A 26,032-nucleotide genomic window follows, 5' to 3' on the forward strand; every position below is an offset into this window, starting at 1 on the left:
TACACAGGCACAGCCATGGCTCCAAATGCTGAGCTTTATCAGAGAAAAGGAAACTCAACTGCTCCCTATTGGTTCTGGCTGGAGCTGAGATACAAACTAAGACACGGAGGAAAATCCAACCAGCCCTGACAAGGCCTGGACATGACCAAGTCACTGTGGCTAACCGGGGCCACTAGGGCCTCCAGGCTCAAGGGAAGTGGATTTCAGACCTGTGCATTTAAAAACCATTGAGAAATCTTGCCAAAATACAGGTCGCCAGATTCTGATTCTGACTTCACTGATTTGAACAAGGTCCTGTCTTCGAAGGTTGGTAAGTATGTGCGTGTGGCTACAGTGTGGCCTTGAATAGGACACATGTGGTCAGACTCCAGCCCACAGAAAGGTGAACAAAGCTCAGGTAAAAAATCCAGGTGGATGGATGGAGCCTGGAATAAAGAATCAAATCACTCTATCCCAGCCCCAGTGGCTGACTGACACCTGTAAGCCTAGCCACTCAGGTGGCAGAGATCTAAGGACTGTGGTTTGATGCCAGCCCAGGCAGACCAATATTGGAGACTCTTCTCTGCAACTAACCAGCAAAAAGCTGAAAGTAAAGATATGGTTTGAGTTGGGGGTGGGGAATGAAACACACACCCTAGAATAAATTCCGCATTATTTTTTCAACACAGGATATAATCGTGTCTGTTTTAGGTTCAACCACGATTAGGTAGGAGGTGAACTAGACAGTTTCTAAGGCTTCCCTGTAATTCTACAGTCTTAGGCTTTCAGGGGATGGAAGCTGAGGAAGTTTGAAAACTTTTCAGAAAGCACCACTCAGTTTTATGAGGCTGATGAAGTGAAGGATTGCCGAAGCTTACTCCAGGTTTTGTTTCACTCTTTTCATCTTCTCTATGAAAATCGTACATTGGAGGAATCCCCCCATACTTTTTTGGGTTAGCAGTATTTGCCTCATGGTTTCTCCAGACATAAAGTTGTACAAGCCCCGTAGGGAGAAGCAGGTGACTACCAGACCCGAGCACTGGGGATCTGGTGCTGGGAGCTGAGTGGGTGAGTCTCCCTCCCAGACACTGCATTCATCACCACGCTTTATGCACATGACAATGAACATATTTCTTGGCCACTGCATAGCATTTGAAATTGAATGGTACATTTCCATTTTAAGCCAGCCTCCCAGAAAGCTATAATTCTTAGGAAGGATAAAAATAGACAGGTACCCTGAAGCCAGAGGGAGAGAGGCAGTTCCAGACAACTGGTGCTGGCAACTGTGTCACAGACATCCCCTCTGGCTTGGGGACTTTTGGGGCATGTGTGATGTCCTCACGTTTGAACATGAGTAAGAATTCTTCCAAGGAACCAGGAGACTGGAGGAAGAACCTCAAACCCTCAGGCCCCAACAGAATGGTTCTATGGGAGACTTGGCACAGCTCTTGTGATCCTGGACTATGCCTTTTCTTTCCTTTTGTTGCCTTGCACAGATAAATGTAGGAAGATGGTGCAAATGAATCCTCCTAATCGAAGAAGTCTCATGAAGTCTCCTTGGGAAACATCTGTACAAAGTTGTATAGTTACATGAAAGATAACAGAAGTAAAATCACTTTCCTTCTTTTTTTTGGCATCGGTCCCAGGCTCACACTCAGGACTGGACACTGTCCCTGAGATTTTTGTGCTCAAGGCTAGTGCTCTACCACTTGAGCCACAGTTCCACCTTCTGATTCTTCGGTGCTTAATTGGAGAGAAGAGTCTCACAGATTTTCCTGTCCAGGCTGGGTTCAAACCACAATTCTCAGATCTCAGCCTCCTGAGTAGCTAGGATTACAGATGTGAGCCACTGGAGCTTGGTGAAGTCACTTCTAATGCCTTAGCAGACCAGGTGGTAAATTCTTCTTTAGTCAACTCCCAGGGGGCCCAGGTCCCACTCAGGTCTCCCAAAGTCAGGTCAACATAATGACTGACTGCTCAGGGCTCCTCCCGGAGGTTAGCACACATCTCATTCTTTGTGTATTATCCTCCACAGATGACATATTGCCTGCATGTGGCAGGCATAAAAACCTCACTTGGTTCATCCCTGGATTTAGAAGACATACATCAATCTTCTGAACTAAGCAGTTAGGTAGTTCTGTTTCTTTCTTTCCAGTCAGTGATGTCACTCCCAAATGGTCACCATGGTTGGCAAGTGCAGAAGATTAATCAATAGGGATGAGCCAAAAGATTACAGGAGCAGGAGCTTTGTCCTATCCCTTACCACTCATCTTCCCCCCAAAATGCCACCTCGTGGCTTGGTAGTAACAAAAGGATTAGAGTCAAGAGGAAATAGTATGGACAAGATGACCCAACACTAAAGGCAGTGCTGCTTTCCATACTAGAAATCTGTTTGGGAAGGGAATCCTCTCTTGGTCCTTTTAGTGAAATGTGCTAAGGCAGTAGACCTAAGTAGGGCAGGTAGGGTGCATCCTGGATCTAGGCCCACACATTTAAACCATGGCACTAGGCAACATTATCTGTGATACCAGAAATCAATCTTTCCTTTCCTCCCTACACTTTCTGTAATCCCTATAATGACAAAAACAGAAGGTGCAGATGCACTTATAATTACCTGCTAGGTTGAAGCCTAAAACAATTAGGATGACAGGAAAAGACATTTGTCAGGCACTCTGAAAGAGACCAGGAAGTTGTGGCACGCTGACCTGGCTGGCAGCTCTGAGTGCAGGCAGGTGGAGTGAGCAGCAGGAGAGGCCATGCTCCATATGGGGCTAAAGCCTTGGCAGGCATGGACTCTCTTAGCTGCCTAGCTGAAGTGAAAGCACACCTGGAGCCCCAGCTTCCCGTGACTGGGAGATCCTCCTTCACTTCTGCCCATCCCTGAAGAGCACGCTGCGCCCTGGCTGGTGGCAGCCTCCTGTTGCTTCCCCATCAAGTGAACCTTCCTCACGCAAATCTCACCTTCAAGAAGCCACAGCCCCTCCTACACTTGCACTACAACCTTGCACTTGGGCTTGTGTTGTTCCCTAACGGCTTGGGTCACTTCAAGCTGTGAGCTCTTGGGAGACAGGGGCCAATACAGGGCAGGATGCTCAGTGCAGCATGAGATATAGAGGAGAAAGATTGAGAGAAGAGACCAGGAGAGGCCAGTAGCTGCTCTCATGCTACATAAAGCTCGTGTGAGACTCGAGAAATAAAACCTTCCCCTCTGTCCTTTATCTCTAAACCAGACCATGCTGTGATTTCATGGGGTGAGCTGAGTGGTGAATTGGCATGAATGTGGACAGCCCATCTGCCTAGGGTATCTCATTGCCACATGCTACCCTGAGTCTTCCCCATAGCTGGACATAGTCTTGCAGATGCCTCCTGCTTCACAAGCCACCCATCAGTCTAATGATAACTTACCCACAAGGCCACGTTGAGTTTTATTCCTCACCTCCAGTCCTCTGCACTGCTCAGCACAGGTAAGTACAGTTGTACTTCATATACAATTACATGAGACTGAGTCCTGAACCTCATTCATATTAGGCATACACTCTGTTACTGAGCTTTTATATAACTTCATAGAACTTATCGGCTGACATTTACAGTTGCTTAGAGAGCTTTAGAATTTTTAGAATGGGCTTTTGAGGTAGCCATACCCTGCTGGGGTTTCACCAAAAAACAGATCTAGAAATTTCTGGTTTAGACATGTTCTACCTAGATAGTTACACGTAAAGGGAGGCAGATTCTTGCTTGCATCTGTGTGTGTGTGTGTGCATGCATACACGTGCACACACATATGCACGCTGGTACTGAAGCTTGAACTCAGGGCCTGGGCACTGTTCTTTAGCTTTTTCACTCAAGTTTGGTACTCTACCACTTGAGCATCAGCTTCATATTGAGCTTTTTGGTGGTTAATTGCTTGGGCTGGCTTTGAACCTCCATCTTCTGACCTTAGCCCTCTAGGATTACAGGTGTGCACTGACTTGTATCTTAATGAGTATTAAATGCTTAAATGCTCTGCATTATGCCAAGGACTTTAGATAGGATACACTATCTCATGCCTCATAGGATACACTATCTCATGCCTCACAGTAACTTAAGAAGTGAAGTTAGTCCACTAAAAGATAAGGAAACTTTAGCTCACAAAGATTAACTTGCCTAAGGGCCAAGACAAGAAGGGTGGGAAACAACACTTGAATAAGAGGCTGACTCCAAAGCTGGGCTGTTTCTGTTCTCACCCAAGCCACAGTTCTGAAGTGCTCACTCTTGCTCTCAAGCTGGAGAGAAGAGAGTCTAGGCACAGCACAGGGGATGGGCTGTCTCTCGGGGCCTGCATCTTCCTCCTCTGCTAAACCTGTGTGGCGGATGACACTTCCCTGACTTGAGTTGTAAGGTGTACGGCAGAGCTGTGCTGGTTTTAGACCCAACTCAACCAGGAGCTGGTGTCTCAGAGCTGTTTCTGGGTTTCACTGTGAAAATACATTTTAGATAACAATACCTTATCTTTCTATAACACGCAGACATGGCCACACCACAATGTTCATGCTGCCACAAACTACCCTCTAACAATTTCCAACCCAAGTTGGTTGCAATCCACTAAACTGATTTACTGAACTGTAGTGGTTTGCAAGGCACAATTCTGAGAAATAGTGAGTCCAGAAAGCCCAATAGATACAGAAGCTAGGAGCAGAGCTTGATGTCTTCAAGCTAGTTCTTCAGTTGAGTGAAACTAAGTTGGACATGAAGCCTGGGCCTACAGCAGACACTAAAAGGCAGTGGAGGTGACCAAGCCACAGTGAGTTGGATGCAGACTCGAACCACTGGGCCTGAACCTTCAAGAGGTCATAGGATACTCAGGGCAGACTGGGAAAAGGCATGCCATACTCGCAGAGCCTTTATCAAAAGCATGAACAATTCCACCTCATTAGTAGTGGCTGGGAAGCCATTTGTGTTCAGACCCAAAAGTAAAAAAACCAAGAGAGGATCTCAGGCCTTCTACCTTTTGTTCCCAGGCACAGAGGGATGTGGTGGAGAAAAGAATAACAGTAGCCTGCAACTTGGCTCCAGCAATCTCACTGAACAATGCTTGAACATGCAGGGTTTGAAAAGCTGCCTGGATATTACAGATTAGAGATAGTTCTTATCTCTTCCATGACAAATATAAATTGCTAATCCAACCAGCAACTTCCCTCCTAGGTCTAAACAATTAGAGAATCATTTATAGTTAAGATGGTAATGGGCAATTAATCACAGCCTAGGAATTGATCCCTCACTGCAGGGGAAAGCACCAGGAGGTCTGTGGGGAAGCGTGTGTTACATCCATTTCCTGACACTCAGAGACTTCTCTCAGGGAGGGCAGTCCTTGTGGGCAGTACCAGAGGCCCTGTGCTGCTGCACTGTCCTGCTTAGGCTGAGTTAACGGTAGATGTTATTTGATTTTTGTGACACCCCGCCTCTACTTCAGGTGCACCTGCTATGATAGCTATGTGGGAAGCTGAGCTTGGGAGAATTGTGGTTTGAGGCTAGCCCTTGGTGGAAACTTCTGTAAAGACACCATCTCAGAGGAAGAAGCTGCATGTGGCGCTGTGCAACTATCATACCACTTATAGCAGTGTGCAAAAAACAAGAGGACAGCAGGTCAGGAACACAGCTGGGCAGGAATCAAGACCCTATTTAAAAACAACAACAACCCTGCACCATAGAAGGTGAGGTGTGGCTCAAAGAATAGTGCCTTCCTAGCAAGTGCAAGGCTTGGAATGAAAACTCCAGTACCATCTACACACGAAAAAATTAAGGGAATAAGTATACTGCCATATTTCACTGTAAAAATAAAAAGAGAAAAAGATGAAGGGGTTAGGTGGGAGCTGAATAAAGGAAATCTTACTTTGCAACTCTAGCTAGCCCATCATTCAGAGTAACTCAATGTGAAATTTGAAAAACTGCCCCAAGGGATGTCACTGTTGACTCCTGAACTTCTTAGGCCAACTGAAATTCTTACTTCTGTCAGCATCCTGCTCGGGCCCTCGGGCTGTGGGAACTGTTGTCAGTCTGTCTCCGGCTAACAGCACACACAAGGTCTTGGGGTGGCTCTGTGCTCTGGAAGTATGAGGCTGGTGACATATTACCTGGATGGGTAGCCTGCCGCGCTGATACGAATCGTCTCCAGTACCCCACAGGCTCTGAGCTGCTGCACGGCTCTCTTTGGATCAAAGCTGCCAAACAAGAAGATAAGCGATGAGCGGCCACCCTGGCAAATAAGCAGAACATTAGAGAAAGAGAGCATTCCTCTAACTGAAGTCCGCAAGGCATCTGCTACCACTGAGCTGAACAGGAGTGTACACAAGGTCAAGAGCCATTTCAGCAGCTTCAGTTCTGTGGCCAGGCACATGTCCACATTCTTAATCTCACCAGGGTGATGATCTCTCTTTTCTTGGCCCAAGTCCTGCTCCACCCTCCAAGACTCATATGCCCTCTCTCCTAAGCTTGCCTTATTTTCATCCACACCGACAGTGTCCATAACCTCAATACTTGGCCCCAGTAGAATTCTTTGGCTCAGCAGTTGGGAGGGTGAATTTCAAGGCAGGTTGCCACACTCACTTTACCAGCTTCACATGTACTTTGGGGAAAGTAACTTAATCTCTTTGGGTCTTGGTATATTCATCTATGAAATGGGTATAGTGTTAGTAGCACCCATTTTCTTGGGTTATGAAGTGGAAATGTCATGGATGGATCAAGAAAACAAACAACAGCATCTGGCATGAGATAAGGGCCAATTAAAAGTCTTATAGATGAAAATCTTCACCTTCCTGTCCTTAGAGAGATGGGCTCCATCTTTAACCAGTCCTATGTTCTCCAATGCTAAGCCTAGTACTGAAACCAAGTATCTGCTCACCCCCCACCCCCTACCCCATATACACAGGACACAGAACCACAGAAGAAGCCAACCCTGACTGAAGGGCTCTGTACTGGGTGAGGAGAGAAGAGTGCACAGGGGAACACTGAGGCTCTGCAGGATGTGGTACAAGTGCTAAGGAAATGCAAGGGAAAGGCTCAATAAATCTTCACCGAGGGACTGGAGGTGTGGCTCAACATGGTAAAGTACCTGCCCAGCATGTGCAAAACCCTGAATTCAAAACTCAGTTTTTTTTTAAAAAAAAGGATTAAGCCCACTTAGAACGAATCATTCTTTATGACTGATGAAGACTACTGCTCTCTGAGGACGAAATGCACCCTTTCTTTCAGACGGCACATAGCTCAGCTGAAGCTAGGGCCATGCTTCTTTGGTTGCTGTTACTGTCAGTAGAAGGGCAGGAGCCGCAGGCTCACCGCAGGCTCACCGCCATCCATCGCAGTGGCTTTGGCAGGAACTTGACCAGGCTCTTGGCAGCTGGCTTGCTCTGGTGGATAAAGGAAGGTGGGTGCTACATCAGCTTAGGATTCACCTTTGCCCCACAGGCAGCCCTTTGAGACTCTCTGATAGCCCAGGTGTTCCCTCCCTGGTAAATGAGTCCACCCAGATTCTGGAACTTTGGATCTGGCCTGGGGTCTGCCTCATTCAGACCATCTCTCCATGAGAATCCCTGTTTTCCCATCTCCATGTGACTTGGCTAACTCTTGATCCAAACCCTTCTCCAGTGAAAACTGCTGAATGGGCCTGGGACCCAGAAGGAAGTCCATCCAACTGAGGCATCTGGCAGATGGTGTTATGCTCGCCTGGGTTCAGTGAGCACTTTCTGAGTGACTGACTTAGAGCTGCCTATATCTGCAGGCCTCCTGCATTCCATGCAGGGTCTTCAGGTCCAGGAAATACCCACATCTTCCCCTAGGCCTGCTCACTCATTGGTCTGATCTTCCTCCTATACTCAGCTTCTTTCTAGTCTTTTCCTGATCACTTCAGTCCCAAATGATCCAACTTTCAGTCACTCATAACACTGAATGTATAAGGCACAATGAAGTGCTGAATTTCTGTTCAATGGTGAACAGAAATGACTTAATTTCATCAGAGCTCTGCAGATCAAGGGTCTAATAATGTGCCTTGAGGGCTCACGGTGTGCCTGCCCTTTCCCCGTGCCATGATCTCTGTGGTTTTCCTCCATAGGAATGGTCACATTTCTGGGCTCAGAGCAAGGCTCTCATCAATCTGAGTGGCAATGATTAATCTCATTAAGCTCCTAGGGCCATAAAGGCTGCTTGCAACCTTGAGAGACCACAACTGGTCTTTGGGGTGTAGGCTCTGCCCCTCTTGGAAGCTGTTCAGGCAACCTGAAGATGCACCTGAGCTCTGGAAAGGTCTCCCATGGGCTGCCAAGAGCTCTGAACCTGAACCCTGCAGCCATGTCCTGCAGGCCACAGGTGCCTACCCCTTGACCCACATGGGTGGAGCTGCAGTCCCGGTTGCTCCCAAATGATCTGAAAAGGAACAGATGATCTGAAAACCCTTCCTTCCTTAAATGGACCATTCCTCTCCCAACTACCCATATTCCTCTCTGACCCTGTACTTTGCTACTTTGTAGTTCATCACCACCTGGCAGCCAAGCTTTAACTGGGTCCAGTCTAACAGCTGGATAATGACTTGTGAGCCAGACTCCCATCTCATGGAAGCATAGGGTAAGTTCTTTGAGAACAGAGTCAGGAGAGGGCTAGACATCTCTCTGTGTCCCACATACCACACCTACAGCTGTTCCTCCAGAGCTCAGCCCTCATGCTGCTCTGTTTCTTGGAGAACTCAGATCAATCACCCCCTTCCTTATACCTCTTTTTTGCCCCAGAGATGGCAACGCCAGTTCCCTGAGGAAAAGGAGCAAGGTTGACCTCAGCTCTGTCACAAATGGCTGGTCCCACTATGCAAGGCAGACTCTGACACTTGTTTTTCTCATTCACTCAATAAGTGCTAAGAGCCTCTACCCAACTACAATTCATTCACTTGCTCTAGCTATGAAGTAATGAAAAACGGAAAGATGGGCATCCTAGGGAAACACAAGAAAATGATATATGTAAAATACTGCCATCTTCCTTCCCTGCTCACACACCCAGAGGGAACTGGGAACTATACAGTCTTCTATTCTCTAATCTCCCTATCAGTAAAGAAAACCCCCTGTCATGCCCTCTCATTTTGCCTGCCTGCTGTTACCAGGAGGTGACTAGAAATGAAACACCAGCCCTTCTGCTCTTATGTTTTGAAAAACACTGATGATAATAATTAGTACCGAACTCAACTGAAAAATTACCAGATACTCAGGAACTTCCGAGCACAAAGTTTACTGTCTCCTCAGTCTTTTTCCACCATAAGACCTGTGGTGGGGATGTTGAGCTATATTCAGCCAGAGGAGCTGCAGAGGTAGCAGAGATCCAATGTTCAGACTGAGTTAGAGCTGCCAAAGAGATGGCTTCACAGAAATATGTTCCATTAGAACTGAACAGAAATCATGGAAAGGAAAGACAGAAATAGGTGTTTAGAAAATTGAAAAACACGCCAGTGACTAGAAAGAATGGCAGGTGTGAAGGCCCAGAATAAGGAACAAGGAGGCCACTGAGGTGCATAGGAAGTTGTGCCAAGGGTATGGGATATTATTCCAGGCAAGAATTCTGGGGGTATGGATATCAAAGTGCTATACTTGGGTGACTTCCTAACTCCTACACAGGGAAGTGAGCAAGGGGTGGGAAGACAGGTAAATAAAGGGAGGCTGAACTAGATCAATGCATGCTGCAAGCATGTGCTCAAAATCACACCAACCTCCACTGATATGTACGGTGGATACATGTTCACCAAAAACTAAAAGAAATAACGAATGAAGAGGATATGTAGCAAGATCTTGGGAGAAGGAAGAGCAAAAGAAGACCAATGGGCCAAACAAGTTCTCATGTAGATTCCACGGGACTTTCACAATGAACAGAGTGGTGGAGAAGGAGGAATTAAGGACAATATGGCAGCCTGTCCAACATGGCAGCCAGTAGCCACATGTGGGTATGGGATTAATAAAAATTAAACAGAATGAACTCAGTTTCTCAACCACAGTAGCCACATGAGATTGGTGGCTCCCTTGTTGGCTGATGCTGATTGCAGAATACTTTCATAATCACAGAAAGGTTCTCCTGGCCAGCGCTGGTCTAGAGGGACTTTCTAGAAGTTTCTCAGACTTCTAGTTTGGGAGATGGAGGCTAGTGAGTAGAAGAAATGGCAGGAATTGTTTTGCCATTACTAAAACAGAGACCAAAGGAAGAGGAACCACTTTGAAGGAGAAAGGTCCTAGAATGTGGGATGGTGTGCTGTTACTGGTACACAGAAATGCTGCTCTGGAATGTGGGTAAGGATAACTGAGACTTCATGGTACCTGGATTTGGATGAGGTTAGCCATGTGAATGTGGACAGAACTGCAAGGAGTAGTTTCAAGGTAGGGACACAGGTAGGAGAGGTGGGGAATGGTAAGTGGCAGCAGCTATGGGGAGCAAGGCCATCGATGTGACGTATCACTCAATGGGACAACCCAAGGCTGGTTCCCTTGACTCCAGGAAAGCCTTTCTTCACCACTTCCATTCCTTGCTTGTTTGAACTTAGTGCTCGCTGAAAGAGGTTCCATATTTGATTTGGTTATACGCATTGCTTAACAGCAAGGAAAGTTCTAGAGGGCTAGGGAATTCACCTTCTTAACAGACATTGGGACCCACCAATGTCTGTTGGGCTTTGCTCAGCCTATAACTCTCCTGGAAGTAAATGATCAGACACCAGGCTAAGCCACAGAGCCCCACAGGCTGCTCCCCTCAGCCCCCCTTGGTTGCAGCTGAACTTCTGAGTTCAGAAAGATATGGAAGCAGGGCTGGCCACACCCAGCGGGCACTTACTGGAAGGGGAGCTTCTCATCATTGGGCTTGATGCAGCGGACATAGTGTGGTGTGGTGGCATTCAGGGTCTCCATGAGCAGATGCAAGGAGGTGCGGAACTGGGGAGGCAAAAGTCAATGTTTGGTTGGTTATCAGTTTGTTGAATGTACAATAAAAGGAAACTCACATATGAATGGTGATGGTAGCAGTTGTCACTGTCCCCCCCACCCCCCTGCCCTTCCCCAGTCCTAAGGCTTGAACTTGGCCTGGGCACTGACCCTGAGCTTTTGTGCTCAAGGCTAGTGCTCTACCACTTGAGCCACAGCTCTACTTTCAGCTCTTTTGGTAGTTTAGTGGAACCAGGAGTCTCACAAACTTTCCTGCCCGGGCTGGCTTCAAACTACAATCCCCAGATCTCAGCCTCCTGAGTAGCTAGGATTATAGGTGTGAGCCACTGGCAGTAGGCTTAGTGACGTTACTATTCTTACTGTGGTTAATCTGACCTGTAGTCAGATTTTATCCAACGGTATCACCTTGCTCCTCAAACTGATTGGGCCTAGCAAGTCTTGTCACAGTGACAGATCCAGTGAGACTGAATGAGGTGAAGAATGCCCAAGGATCCCAGAAATGTCCAGAATTGGTAAACCAGAAGAATAGGTCATGTTGCAAGGTGCCCTCTTTGGAGACACAATGCCCACAGAGATCTTGGAGCAGAAGCTGTTCTTCAGTCGTCTGCTCCTCAGGCTTCATTAACCCTCCTCTCCACTCTGCAGATCTGACTCGACCTCTCCACAAACTCTGCTTCAGGGATTAATGTATCTCTTTCTTCAGTTAGTCCCTCTGGGGAGTTCTGAAGTTCCCTCTCAAAGGACACAAAGCTTCAGATAGGTGGCCAGAGCTGCTGATGCTGAGACCTTTGTGTTCTCCTGAACTCATACCCATCCATTTTCCTTCTAAAGAGAGGTCGGACTGCCCCTTGTGAGACACAGCCCACACCTTCTGCCTTGGACTGACCTGGTGGCCCACAGATTTCTTGTGCTCCTTGTTGGCGGCCTTCATGGGGGGCCTGGCAGAACGAATGTTGATCTTTGAAGATGATCCCTTCCCAGAGGTGGTGGAGGCAGGAACAGGGTCTTTATCATCCCGAAACAAGTCAGCCACTAGTGGGAACTAGAAACAATCATAGAAAGAACAATGAAAAGGAGATTACTTGTGCTTTAAGTTGTTTACATTCTTCCAAAATAACTTTCTAATATATGCCACTAAGAAATAAAAATATATGTCCACACTGAACTTTGTATAAATGTTCCATATACCCTAATGTTCATAGCTCATTATTTATGAGCTACAAAGCAGAAATGACTCAAATGGCCAACACCCGATGAATGGATAAAACATAAAAAAGTGGTGTATCAATTCAATGGAATATTATTCAACAATATAAAGGAATGAGAACCTCACAGGTGAACTTTGAAAACATTATGCTAAGTGAACAAAGTCAGACAAAGAAAGAACACAAAGTGTGTGATTCATTGATATGAAATGTCCAGGGAGTAGAATGAGGTTCAGTTGTTGACAAGGGCTGGGAGAGACAGACAGAGAGAAATTGCTAATAGGTACAGGGCTTCTTTATGCAGTAATAAAAATAATTTCAAATGTATAGTAGTGATAGTTGTACAATTTTGTTAGCATATTAAAACGCAGTGAATTTTTAAACTTCAGAAGGATAAGTTTATATATATTTATATATGATATATATCTGATATATATCATACATATATTAACATCTTGATTTTTTAATGGTTGGGAAAGTCACCTTCCCTGACAACCTTATGTAATTTTTATACCTGTAAACATTGAGTCATTTCTTTGTGTCATTTCTTTTTTTTTAATAAGTTTTTTATTGTGAAAATACCATACAGAGGGGTTACAATTACATGAGCAGGGTAATGAGTACATTTCTTATCAAGCATTGTTGCCTCCTCCTTTGTTTTTCCCCTACCATCCCTGCCCTCCCATCTTCTTTGTGTCATTTCTGCAAACATGGACATAATTTCATTTCTTTATGATGTGGTAGAAAGTAGAGCTATGTTCTCAAAGGATTATGTTTCAATGTTATTTCCCACACTTATTGTTGAATCTTATGATATTGCACAGCTTCAGTGTGTCCTGGCCTTTCCATTAGTAAAATGAAGATAAGATTGCTCATTTTGGAGGCTGTTTATGAGGATTATATAACTTCCCAGGTTAATGTCCTGGTAACAAGGTGCAGCTGCAAACTTGGGACAAGAAGTTGGTGGGACAGAGGGGTCTCAGCCGTCGAGACACTTAGTCTGATGGGAACAAATCTTCCACCATCCCCTGAGGAAGTCAGTGCTGACACTAGAACCAAGTGCTATGCCTTGAACGCATTCTGCCTGTGTGGAAGGGAAAGGAGCATTGAGGGTATCTCTGGCAACCTTGCCACATTCAGTCTCCACAGAAAAGAAGCGAAGGCCAGTGCCTCAGACTCCAGGCTCTGCTCCTTCTAAGCCACTCAGCATTATCCTACTTTAACCCTTACTTAAATGTGTGATCCTCCTCTCCTACCACTGTGTCTGAAAGTCCTGTTCCACAATCTGATCTCATTCTCATCTTCCCACAGAAGATACTTTGTCCTCTTTTCTTAAGATGGCAGGCAAGTGCCCATCGTGGAGCAAAGTCCCTCAAAGGTACTTTGTAAAGCAGTCAAGCAGATCATGTGTCATCATGATGCTGCCTTTATGCCTCTGCTCACTGTGGAATCTTACTGAAACATACCACTCCTTTCTCCTCTCAGCTTCTCCCAAGGCCCATCTCTCCAGGACCAGCACTATGGCCCCTATGAGTCTTTCTTGGAGCACTCCAGCCCCAACTGGATTTCCCAGAGTCTGTGACTCCTGGGAGCCACCTGAGGCTGTGCTGGACTCTGGGCCTATGGCTCACCTCTGTCTCCACAGAGATGAGGGATGTGGAGAGGAATGTGTGTTAATTATCCACGTGAGCATATAGAAGAGTATCTGCTATGTAAGCACTCAAACAGTACCAACTTTCACCATTTTTATTAGGCTATAATGTATGAAAAAAAATCTGCCTAAATAATGAAAATTCAGATACTCGAGGAAACAGCAGCATAAAAGTTTAAATGTGAAACTGAAATTGACGTCTGTCTACAGGTGACAGGTAACAAACAGGAGCTTGGGGGGAAAGAGCCTTCCAGAACCCTGCTTCCAATTCTTTTCCCTTTGGCACAGTGGCCAGCATCAGGTCACCGGACAGAACCCAGAATGGATCTTGGGAGCCCAGGATAGACCCTTGGAGCCTGGACAGCCAGATCAGAGCCTTTTTTCAGCATACAAACACATCCTTGTCAATATCAAGGCAGTGGCAACACAAAAGGGTTAAGGACACAGCCTTTATCTTTGAGATGCCTGCAGTCATGATCTGATATACAAAAGGGCAGGCACTTGTCAGACCATCCTCTAATCCCCAGTGTCCCCTGCAGTTCACGGCAGATCTAGGTGAAGGTAAACTACACACTCAGGTGCAACCTCATCTGCATTTAAGGCTATAGGTCCTAAATGGCAGTGATGATTAGCTGTGCTTTGACCATATTCTGCACTGAATTTCCCAGACTTCCTCAGTTTGAGTACTCCCTAGTCACCTACAGGACAACTGTAAGAAGTGTATCATGCCAATAGCTTGGAATGCAAAAAGATTGTATAAGGATAGGCCCCAACCCCCAAAATAATTCAGTGGCACATTCCCTTGGTATTCACATCTATGATTCAAGTATAGCCAGCGTCCTGAAGCCAATCAGACTTAGGTAACAAAGTGGCTTTTCATGGGACAGACACGGGAGCCCTGGATCATCTCCCTCACCCACACTACAGTGTTCAGGAGAAGCAGCAGGGTGGTGCTGGTGGTGCACGAGAGCCGTTCACTAGATAACCATGTGAATGGCGGGCAGATGTGACTGGGGTTATAAAACAGGAGGTAACAATCTCAGGCCCTTAGGGCTTCTTGCAACCAAGTCAGGCAAGGGCCACACAATAACTTGAGGCATGTCCATGGAGAAAATGGGGATAATTAGGCCATACTTCATCTAGATTTTCTACTAACAGTACAAGTTTCCTCTGAACAAAAACCTTATCTAGAAGACCCACCTATCTACCAAGAGGTCTGGTGAGAAGACGGAATTTTCTTCCTCTAAAAGTGCCCAACTATAAACAAAACTGCAATCCTATGAAAAGCAGTCACTCAACAAGAAATTATGCCACCCTCCCCCACTTCCTGCCCTCACCATCTCTCACACAGAATGTGTTTTTTTTTTTTCCTTTAACTAACTGTAGATGTGCTGTCATATGTACTGAAAAACCTGTTGACAAACTGGCTAGTCATGGGAATGAATGGAAGTCCTTCAACTTTTACTTTGGGCAGCCCTGGGGAAATATCCATTTGGGTCTTTCTAAACGTTGTTCCCTTGAAACTCAAAAACAGCCACCTCAGTAACATATCCAGAAGAACCAAATACTGTCTGTGTCTGCTACTTGTCTGCAATGTGTCCATGCGTACTGCCTGCATCTTCTCTGCTAGCCATGCCTGTCTAGAGATTTTTCAAACTCAAGGCAAATCTGTTTGAAAAAGGATTAAGTATGAAAACATTTTCTAAAGACCACTGGACTGTTAAGAAAATATCACTTACAGCTGTATGCATTTCTGTTTCCTTGGAAATATTACCTAGTCACTTGTGTACATAAGAAATTCTTTTTTAAACTTATTGTTTTATGATCTAATTCTCTCTCTGTCTCTTTTTCCCAGCAGTACTGGAATTTGAACCAAGGGCTTTGTGCTCACTGAGATTACTTGATTAGCTGGTGTGATCTACCATTTGAGCCACATCACCAGCCCCAATCAATTCTCTTATATGATTCATGCTACCCTTTGGTGTGTGTGGTGGGGGGACATCTCCAAGGTATACCTAAGAAATACTTTGTATAATCTGGTTTTCAATAGGCTTTGAGAGAAAGATTCAACCCTTCGTTGGGGAAGATGATAAACATGCCCTTCCTGCACTGGAAGAGAGGAAGGGAACACTGCCCACACCTGAAAGAGTCTCACACAGATGCGGCTTGATCATCATGTTGGAAAATGCTTTCCAACTGCCGGCACAAACACCGCCATCAGTGAGCACTTCCTTTACCCTGGACGATGTGTTTTACCATATGCATTTTTTAAGTTTAAAAATTCACTTAATAAAAACAAACATTTGCTCAAACCGGCATGGGGATAACCATTTAGAAGCATAGTATGGGAAGCAGGAGTCACTATTGTTGGCTAAGGTTGAGCCACGTAAAGCAGAAAGAAGATGGAGGAGGGGCTCATGTGAACTGTTTGAGCCGCTGCACCACAGAGGTTGTCAGGACTCAGGACTCTGGACTCACAGTGGGTAGCTCCAAGATCACACTGATCTTAAGATCCCTTCTCTGCTGTGGTGCAGTGGAGAGCTGGCATTGGGCCTTCTTACCCAGGTAAACAGACCTGGCTGCTAAACCTGTCCTGGCATCAAGTCCCAACCCCTGCTTGTCTCTGACTTAACACACAGTGGTGCCCTGGAATAGGACATCTTCAAAGGAAAAACATTCTCCTGTGAGTTGTTGCCCCTCAGCTTAACAACATATTCTGTCTGACAATAAACAACAACAACAACAAAAAATATGTGAGGGGAAAATACTATTCTTGGGCATTTAAAACAAATGAATGTGTTAATTGTCATGTTTTAGAGCACTTCTTAAGTCTCTATTTATAGCTTTGTAATAGGTGATAGTGAGAAAGCAATTAGCTACATTAGCATGTCCTCAGCAGCATAACTGGCTCCACTAATTACATTCTCATTAACACCGCTTTATCTCATTGCTCTTGGGGGAGCTTCTCAAACACCCTTTGGCTGGTAGGCAGGTAGGGGTCTTGTCTCATACTGCTTAATTATTCATGACAAGCTGATATATATTTTTTTAAATCAGGGATGCCACACAAAGGAAGAAAGTTCAGTTTCCTATAGAAGTACTTTAAACAAAATTAGGAATTTACACCAAGATGTGAGATTCAACTGTGCTTAGAGAGATGAAGAATCAATTAAGAATATTGGGCATTCCATAGTAAATGATATAGCACAGGACCTTGTATCTTTTTCTTTTCATTATTTTCCTATCTTTGACATGGAGTTAGAAACACTGCCTCAGAGGATTGCTGTGAACACTAAAACTTTTAAGAGAATGATAGAGGCCTGGTGAACAGGGACCTACAAAAACGCCACGATGACAGATGAGGCCAGTCGTGCCCATCTGCCCGGATGATTTAAAGTGCAGTTAGCATCACTCTCCGGTCTGTAGTCACATCTGTGGACAGCCCCTCTGTGGGGTTATGGGTAACTTAGTGTCAGTCTTTTCTGTCTGTCTCTGGTCCTCTATGAGCTGAGCTAGAATGGCTCAAGCAGGAAGCTCTCAACCATCCTCCCATTAAAGAGGGCAGCCCAGCCCTACCTGGAGACCCAAGTGCTGAGACATTCACTTGATAGGACTGCAGGATTGGGGGATGGCTGGTGGCCTGGTCACTGGTTAGAGGGTAGGGTGACTGGTGAATGGAACACTACCTGTGGTGTGGGGGCTGGGTGGGAAGACGAGGGAATCCGTTTCCATTGCAGACCTATTTTGCCCTCCAATGTAGCCACATCTATAAACTGTCGATGTACACCCTTCAAGCCATCAGTTTCACTTCTCAAGTTTTGCCCCAAAGACATAATGGCACAAGCAGGCAAAGATATGCATAAAGGACATTCACTGCCTTGACATTTGAAATAGAAAACTACTAATAGTTTTTTTTAAATAGATATATATTCATGTGGAAAGATGACCAAGACACAAAGGTGATTTTAAAAATTTAGAGAATGAGGCATGCATACTGTAATTATTTCAATCTTAAGGAGATGTTACTATGTGCTGGTGCATGCAGGATAGAAGCTCATCAGAGGATAGGTCACAGAGGGTGAGAGGGTGCTTCTAGGTAGTTCTGCACTATTTGAATTTTTATGACATTTCATTTCCAATAAAAACCAAGTATCCACAATCTAAAACAATATCTCTGTATAGAAAATAGCTAACACCGCAGAACTGAGATTACTATCCTCAGAATGACCTAGTTACAAGGTCAGCCCTTAGCTGGTACCTGGGAACTTGGATTTCAGAGTGTTTGGCATTCACTGATAAAGTTCACTGAGCCTAAACTCCTCATATAAACTGGTTAATGTCAGGTACCTGCTTTCTTGTTGGGAATCTGATTTTGGTTCATGTTGTATAAAGGATGCCTACTAATAACTAATCACAAAGAAAAAACCTGGATCTTGGGCTCAGGTGGCATTTTCTTGAAGGTATTTCACAGTACTGTCAGACTTGCTCCTTGGGGAGAATTTAGGGTCACCCCACGGGAAGAGGTCTGGGGAAGGCTTATGCCTGGGATCCCCCAGGATCCCCTCCCAAGCACCTGTTCATTGATGGGGTTGCTTAGTACTCTTTTGCCGCCATAAATCACAATCCTACATACAATGATATCCTGCTTTTTGAGTCCCTCTGGCAAACCTCTGACCCTGTAAGTGGTCTTGGGGATGCCAACATGCTCCTATTCTTTCCCATTACATCTTCTTCACACCTGCAGCATCCCCGCAGTATGCTCAGCATGGTAACCTGTATCCTCATCTTGTCTACATGTAGTAACTATGTCTTTTTCACTAGACTACTATTTCTGAGGTTGACAATATGTCTTGGTTACCCCTATACATACTACAAAATAGTCAATGAAGTTGTTAAATAAAAATAATAGAAGGTCTGCCAGAGAGCATCTTATCAACAATAGTCATTTTCAGTCATTTTCATTACTCAGGCATCCCTGAGTAATCCAGATGCACAGAACAGCATGGTGCAGAAGGTGCTAAATGAGAAGTGACCCTGTTGCCCCTCACCCTGGGAGCCTGCGTTCTCCTGTGCATTCCTCTCACAAAGGAGAAACTTGTGCCAAGATAAAGAGGTTTCTAGGCACGAAGGGGAGAGTCTAAAGATCTCTTAGCCAGAATTCCAGGACACAAGGATGGGGACAGCGCTCCAGAGCTTGAGGATCCTCTGCCACCCTGGTGAAAAGTGGCAAATCTCCTATGAACTACCATGGACTAGAGATCTAGGATGTTGGGAAATCAAGAAATCAATCTTACAATGAACGCCAAAGCAATGTTCCCATTTACTCAAAGCCAATTAATTGTCTCAGTGATTATTTCCCTGATGTTCTAGATATCCTAGAGATTAACAGGAAGAAACCCATCTTGGGCAGTCTACCAGCTACTACTGACTCGAACCCTCCATTTAGTGGGGGGCCATGTGATATAACAGGATTTACTTGGCTTTATGTCCTTGGGTCCATTCTGTTGGGAGCATTTTCCCCCTTCTATATCTCACCCTATTAAAGCTTATCACAAGGAGAAATTAATCTGCCATTCTCCAATGTTATCAGGCCCCTGCAGTGAGTTCTGTGCCACGTGGCTTGGGAGAAAGCCTCCTAAGTCCTGCAGAATCTTCTCTTGTGTTCTTCTGAAAGGCTGAAGCTGGCAGCAGCATCTGCTTGCATGTGGTTATTAGCATGCTGCTGGGCAGGCCTCTCCAGGCCTCCTCCCACTTCAAGTCACCTGTGTGTATCTTCTGTATCTGCTCACTCAGAGCACTGAGAATGCAGCAACTGGAAGGGAGATTTTGCCTTGCTCATCTTTGAATGAGAAAAGGTGGGTTTAGGAAAATGACTCAGAGGCAGGCACTTAACAAATGTGTGATAAATGGGTACTTCTTTCTTGTATGCTCATGAGAAGGAAACATTTGAAATCCTGGAGATAACAAAGATTCCAATGTAGATTTAAATGTTCCTTAAATCTCACCAATTCCAGGAAAAGAGGGAGAGAGGGAGAGAGAGAGAAAGAGAGAGAGAGAGAGAGAGTATGTGTGTGTGTGTCTCCTTTAAGCTTTTTCACTCAAAGTTAGTGCTCTATCATCTAAGCCACAGCTCCATTTCTGGCTTTTTTTTTTTTTTTTTTTGGTCAGTCATGGGTCTTGAACTCTGGGCCTGGGTGCTGTTCCTCTGTTCCTCAGCTCAAGGCGAGCACTCTACACTTGAGCCACAGCGCCACTTCTGGTTTTCTGAGCAGTTTATTGGAGATAAGAGTCTCATGGCCTTCCCTGCCTGAGTTGGCTTTGAACTACCATCCTCAGATCTCAGCCTCCTGAGTAGCTAGGATTACAGGTGTGAACCACCGGCACCTGGCTCCACTTCTGGCATTTTTCTGGCTAAGGACTTAAGAGACTCATGGACTTTCCTGCCTGGGGTTAGCTTTGAACTGTGATCCTTGAATCTCAGCCTCCTAAGTAGCTAGGATTAATGCATCAGCCTTGGCTATCATGAAGTTTTTGCTGATTGAAAGGTTTTGCAGACTGCTGAACAGACACAAAGTGCACAAATACTAGCATATGAAGGGGTGGAATATTTTCACATGTGCAAGGCAGAGATGGAGCAGGTGACTTAGATATCAGGCTAGTCTGGATTACTCACTGCTGTCCCTCCCCCTGCTTGTCACCTTCACCAGGTCCTCCCATTATCAGCTGCATCTTCCTGTCCCTTACTCCCTGCTTTCTTCTTTCACAGTCCATACCCCAGCACCCCCGCCTTTCTGCATGTACTGTGAAAGCACACCAGCCACCCAGTGGCCCATGGTCACTCTTACTCCACTCTCCATTTCTTCTTCTTTTTTTTTTTCTGCAGTGCTGGAGATTAAACCCAGGGTCCTGTGCATGCGAGGCAGGCTCACCACCACTGAGCCATGCCCTTTACCTTGCTAGCCTTCAGGATGTTGATCTGCTCTTCATATACTGTGTCCCTGTTTTTCTCCAGAAAACCATCTGAAAGGTACTCCACCTGGGGCCAAAGCAATGGAAGGAGAAAGCTTGTTAGTGCTTCAGCCTGACCACATGTCTGCAGCAGTTTTAGTTTCATCTCATCGATGTCAGGTTGTACCAAGAGAGCTGTGAGCAGATAGGAACTCTACAGATGTCCCTGTTCAAACCGCGAACAGGATAAACTATCTGTATTCACACAGAGGGCACTGAGTATTCTTTTTTTCTTTTTTGTTTTTTGAGCTTGAACTCTGGGCCTGGGTGCTGTCCTTGAGCTCTTCAGCTCAAGGTAAGCACTCTACAACTTGAGCCACTTCCGGTTTTCTGGTGGTTAATTGGAGATAAGAGTCTCATGGACTTTCCTGCTTGGGCTGGCTTTGAACCATGATCCTCAGATCTCAGCCTCCTGAATAGCTCGGATTACACCAGCACTTAGCCTGAGTATTCATTTTTGCAGAAGAAAATACTATCTCAAAATGGGGGTCCCATGATAAAAGGCTACCTTAGGGCTCTGTGAATGCATCTGCTAAACCTCTCACACAACATATGCCCCAGACCCTGCATCAGGCTGTTTGGCGGGAGGGGTATGCCAGCACAGGAGCTTGAACTCAGGGCCCTTAGTATTTTTGCTCAAGGCTGGCAGTCTACCAAGTGAGCCACAACTTCACTTCCATTTTGTTTTTCTGGTTAATAGGAGATAAGAGTCTCATGGACTTTCCTGCCCAGGCTGGCTCTCAGATCTCAGCCTTCAAGGTAGCTAAGATTACAGGTGTGAGCCACTGGTGCCAGGCTAGGCTGTGTATTTTAACAAGACACTAATGCACATTACAAGCTGAGAATGAAAGAGAAATCCCTTGAACAAAGTTCTATGTCTGCAATCATTGGGAAAGGAGCCCCTAAGGGATGACCCATCGTACCTAAGAAGCCAGAACATGGGAAACCCCATCTTCAACCTGCCCTTTCTGCTGCATGTGGGCAGACTCCTAACTGTTGACTGCTGCTTTCCAGGACAGCAGCCTCCATTGCTACCTGCTCCGTGTGTGAAGGGCAACAGCAACATTCTAGAAGCGTGTGCCAAGCGTTGACAGGCTGGCATAGCAGAGACAGGCGCAGGGCGGGGAAGAAAGGAGCAAGGGGAACTTACCTGACACCTCAACTTGAATTCATAAGGCAAACGTAGCTCAGAAAGGGGCTACATTTTTTCCCTCCATGGCCTACTTAACATGGGGCTAAGGGAATGCCCAAACCAGAGAAATGGCCAGCCACCTTATCTGCAAAGTGGACGACGATGAAGGACGTGTTGGACATGCGGGGCTTCTGGAAGTGCTGGCTGCCGGAATGCCGGTCATAGAGCTTCTGAGCCCAGTTCTGATCTGTTCCTTTGGGGACCTGGAGAAGCACAAAACAGGACAGAGTGCTTTGTGAAGAAAGAAGCGTGTATTGAAAAGGAAGTAAAGCGTTATCAGAGAGGGATGGAGTCGGCCAGTGTACTGGCTCTATGATAGAGACTCAGCTCTCAGCCCAGACCCTTAATTCACTCCCCTGTCTTTGTTCAGGATTCCGCCACGGCAGGGCCTTGATCGGCCACATGGGGGCTGGAGCCTGAGGAAGCTTCCTGAGCCTCAAAGGACAAGCTGGCTGATAAAAGTGGGACGCACAGGAGAAGATGAGGCTGCAGGAACAGAGTCCCAAGTGACAACCATCGAGATGCCTCCTGTGGTGTCCAGGACACACCTGCTCCTCTAGCACCTCGCTCTGGATTGCTTGGTAGTGTCTGCTGCGTGAGAGCCCACCCACCTCCCCAAGTTCACCATGCTGATGCTCTGTCACCACCCTTTTCTCTGAAGTTTTTTCCAGATCACTCTTGTTCTCATGTGCATCAGCCTTGGGGTTCTTCATGACTAAGCTGCAGCACATTGGCTTCTGAGTATTATCACACACCGCAAGCCTATTGGGATAATGAGCTGACTGCTCCTTACTGCTTTCTTTCTTTCCCTGACTCAGAAAAGGATGTAGACTTGGGCTCTGGCCACACATTTGGGTTCAAGAACCTAGTGATGATCTGCCTGATACTCATCGCTACCTCCAGCAAATGGAGTTCAGAACTACAGGTTCTGTGTCACAAACAATTCTCTCTGAATGACTTCAAAAGGAAGTGAAGCATCTTGCTTCATTGAAAATAAGACACAGGGTCACTGTAACCATTCAAGGTAGTCAACAATGACCATGGTGAATCCAATGGGATGTTGGTCCCTCTGTCCTCTTTGATACCCACTGACCAGCTGGATGCCGGTGGCTCACACCTATAATCCTAGCTACTCAGGAGGCTGAGATCTCAGGATCGTGGTTCAAAGCCAGCCTAGGCAGGAAACTCCATGAGACTCTTATCTCCAATAAACCATCAGAAAACCGGAAGTGGCACTGTGGCTCAAGTGGTAGAGTGCTTGCTTTGCGCTGAATAGCTGAGGGACAGAGCCCAGGCCCAGAGTTCAAGCCCCATGACCAACAACAACAACAAAAAAAAAAGGTACCCACCTACCAGAACAGGACTAGACTCAGTTAAGAGTCACTAACTGACACATCCTTCATGAACTCAGATTGTACATTTGGCTCAGGCAGGGTTGAAGGGGATCTTTACAGTAGCCATTTAAAAAGGGCTTTGGTTACGAGAGGAATACAGTTTGTGCCGTAAGGAAAATGCTTACATACTTGGGAGCAAACTTCTTAGATCCTTTGTAAGCAAACTCATTTTTTCCCCTCAATATTCAAAGCCAATAGTGTTGACTATCCCGTGCTACATGCCACAGGAGATTCAAGAGAAACTGCTTTCTTAAAGAAGACTATTCATTGTACTGGGCAGATGGTAAAATATATTTAATTCAGCATTTTCTATTTAAATTGTTTTATATTTATCTCTGCATTTTCTGCTTTAGAACCACCAGGTGTGGGAGAGGGAGGGGCCAGCCCAGTGGCACTATGAGGACCAAGAGCTACCTGAGGGAGGGACCTCAAGGTACTGGCCTACTCAAGCAGCAGAAGCAGGAGGAGTCCCATCTAAGCAGACGTTGAGATCTGCTGGTAACAAAATCATTGGAAACAAAACTGGACTTCTGTGAGACTAGATCTTATGATCCTGCATAATCACTAATACAGACAGAACTAGTCAGCAGAGGAGCCCAGCAATGCATTTCAGGTGTATGCATGTTCTGACCAGGGTCTATCTGTTCATGCACTCCTCCCCCATGCCCAACTACCCATAAAGCCCAACAAGACATCACACAGTGAGGATTCTCGGGTAATGCTAAGAGCTGAGTTGATAGTGTTTTCTGTTTGCCATGTAGTGTTCTACACATTTTAAATGCATTGACTCATTTAAGCATTTACATGCTTAAAATTTTCAGAGAAAGGAAAACTGAGACAGTACTTGTCCAAGGTCACACAGCTAGGAAGGAGCAAACCTGGGTTCAAACCAGGACAGGATGGCTGTGGGGAGTGTGTGCCTCTCTCAGGCGTTTAGGCCTGACAACAGGCTTTTTGGTTTTGTTTTTGGTATGTGAGTGGGGCTTGAACTCAGGGCCTTGAGTTCTCCACTGGCTTTTTCCCTCACAGCTGGTATTGCACCTCTCGAGTCACATCTCCACTTCCAGCGTTTTTTTGCTGGTTAATTGGATTTATGAACTCCTTGAGCTGGCTCAGAACTGAGATCCTCATACTTCAGTTGCCTGAGTAGTTAAGATTAGAAGCATGAAGCACCCAGCTTGACAACAGGTTTAAAAACAGCCACAAAGGCACAGCCATCTAGAAGGCACTTATCTCAAACCATCTTTCCATAAAAGTAGATGTTTTTGTTTTCTTTCTTTCCTCCTTCCCTTCCTCCTCCTCTTTTTCTTCTTCTTCCTCCTTCTTCTTTTGCCAGTACTGGGGTTTGAAGTCATGTACTTGCATTCTACTACTTGAGCCACATCTCTAGTCCTTAAATTATTTTTCTATAAAATAGAGCTCCGTCACAGGAGAAAGAAAACGGATAGTCCAAATTATGGCCAGCAGTAGCTTTGGAATATGCAGCTGAAATTAAATCCTGTATAAGGAACCCACATGTGGCTTTATACTTTGTATGGGCATCTCTGAACTCCTTAGAGCAATGTGGGGAGCACTAGATACAGAGTCTCCTTCAGCTTTGTCATCATTTTGGCTGGCTCTATCCCTCAGAGGCCTTTCCTCTCTGAGCTGACTTCTAAGGAAATGCCCAGAACAGGCAATTCTATGGGGGCAGCTGGGAACATGGGACAGTGGCTATCCAAGGCCATCTTCAAGGGGCAGTGAAGATTGCCTGACAAGATTGATTGAGGAGCTGGTGCAGGTGGTGCATGTGCAACTCTGAATTCACCAAGACTCACTGGACTGCATGTTTCAAGTGGGTGAATTGTGTGGATGTGAGTTGTATCTCATTAAAGCTGTCAGAAGGGCATCAGACCTGATTTTACTCTTGGCTATGCAAAGTCCTCAGGCATACTATGGCCCTTCTTCACCCACAGCCTGAGGACTCATCCTACTACTGAGAACTTTCCCGAATGTTCTTTCTGGACCTTGAGCAGAAGTTATTCCATCACAGATGCTGCCCCAGGCCTGAGACATCACTAGGGGTCAACAAAACAGCTGACAGAGCCAGGCTGGGTGGTGTATACTTTAATCCCAGTTACTTGGGAGACTAAGGCAGGAAAGTTTTGAATTCAAGAACAACCCAGGAAAAGTTTGTAAGACCCTCTCACAAACAAAAACAAACACACACACACACACACACAAACAGGCTGGGGTCATGGCTCAAGTAGTAAGTAGAGCGCTTGATTAGAGTATGCAAGGCTATCAGTTCAGAATCTATAACTGTTTTCCTTATCCAATTCTACCTACCCTCCTCCACTGGCACCCCAAACTGCCACCGCCATGTGATAGAAGGCAGACTCAATGTGAGTGCTAAGGATCTCATGGCCAGTTGTCCCCTCTGCCTCTTTTCCTTGTTCTCCTGAGCCATTGTCATCAACGAATGCCATCTCAGTCCCTCGCTATCCTGTTCCACCCATACCTCTGAGGCTCTCTGGGGCCTCCCCCAGCCCTGCTGCTCTCTCAGGTCCCCCAGAGGGGCACCCTCTCACCAGCCCATTCTGTGCCAGAAGTCTGCAATACTAACCACTTGAAAGGGAGGAGGGAGAAGGCTCCTTTGCTCTAAGCGGGGGGGGGGGGGTTAACCAGGCAAA

General features: G+C 45.8%; 1 protein-coding gene across 1 annotated transcript in view; it reads right to left on the minus strand.

Moving 5' to 3' along the window:
- Nucleotides 1-26,032, minus strand: part of Myo5b (myosin VB) — a 179,537-nt gene that overhangs the window by 66,477 nt on the left and 87,028 nt on the right. Inside the window, exons 14-18 of the mRNA XM_013018885.1 lie at nt 22,047-22,169; nt 20,719-20,802; nt 11,797-11,952; nt 10,804-10,901; nt 6,090-6,176 (exon numbers count right to left, since the gene is read on the minus strand). Coding sequence (XP_012874339.1) covers nt 6,090-6,176; nt 10,804-10,901; nt 11,797-11,952; nt 20,719-20,802; nt 22,047-22,169 — 548 coding nt within the window. The remainder of the gene's footprint in view (nt 1-6,089; nt 6,177-10,803; nt 10,902-11,796; nt 11,953-20,718; nt 20,803-22,046; nt 22,170-26,032) is intronic.

The sequence above is a fragment of the Dipodomys ordii genome, unplaced genomic scaffold, assembly GCF_000151885.1.
Source record: "Dipodomys ordii isolate 6190 unplaced genomic scaffold, Dord_2.0 Scaffold43, whole genome shotgun sequence".
NCBI lineage: Eukaryota > Metazoa > Chordata > Mammalia > Rodentia > Heteromyidae > Dipodomys > Dipodomys ordii.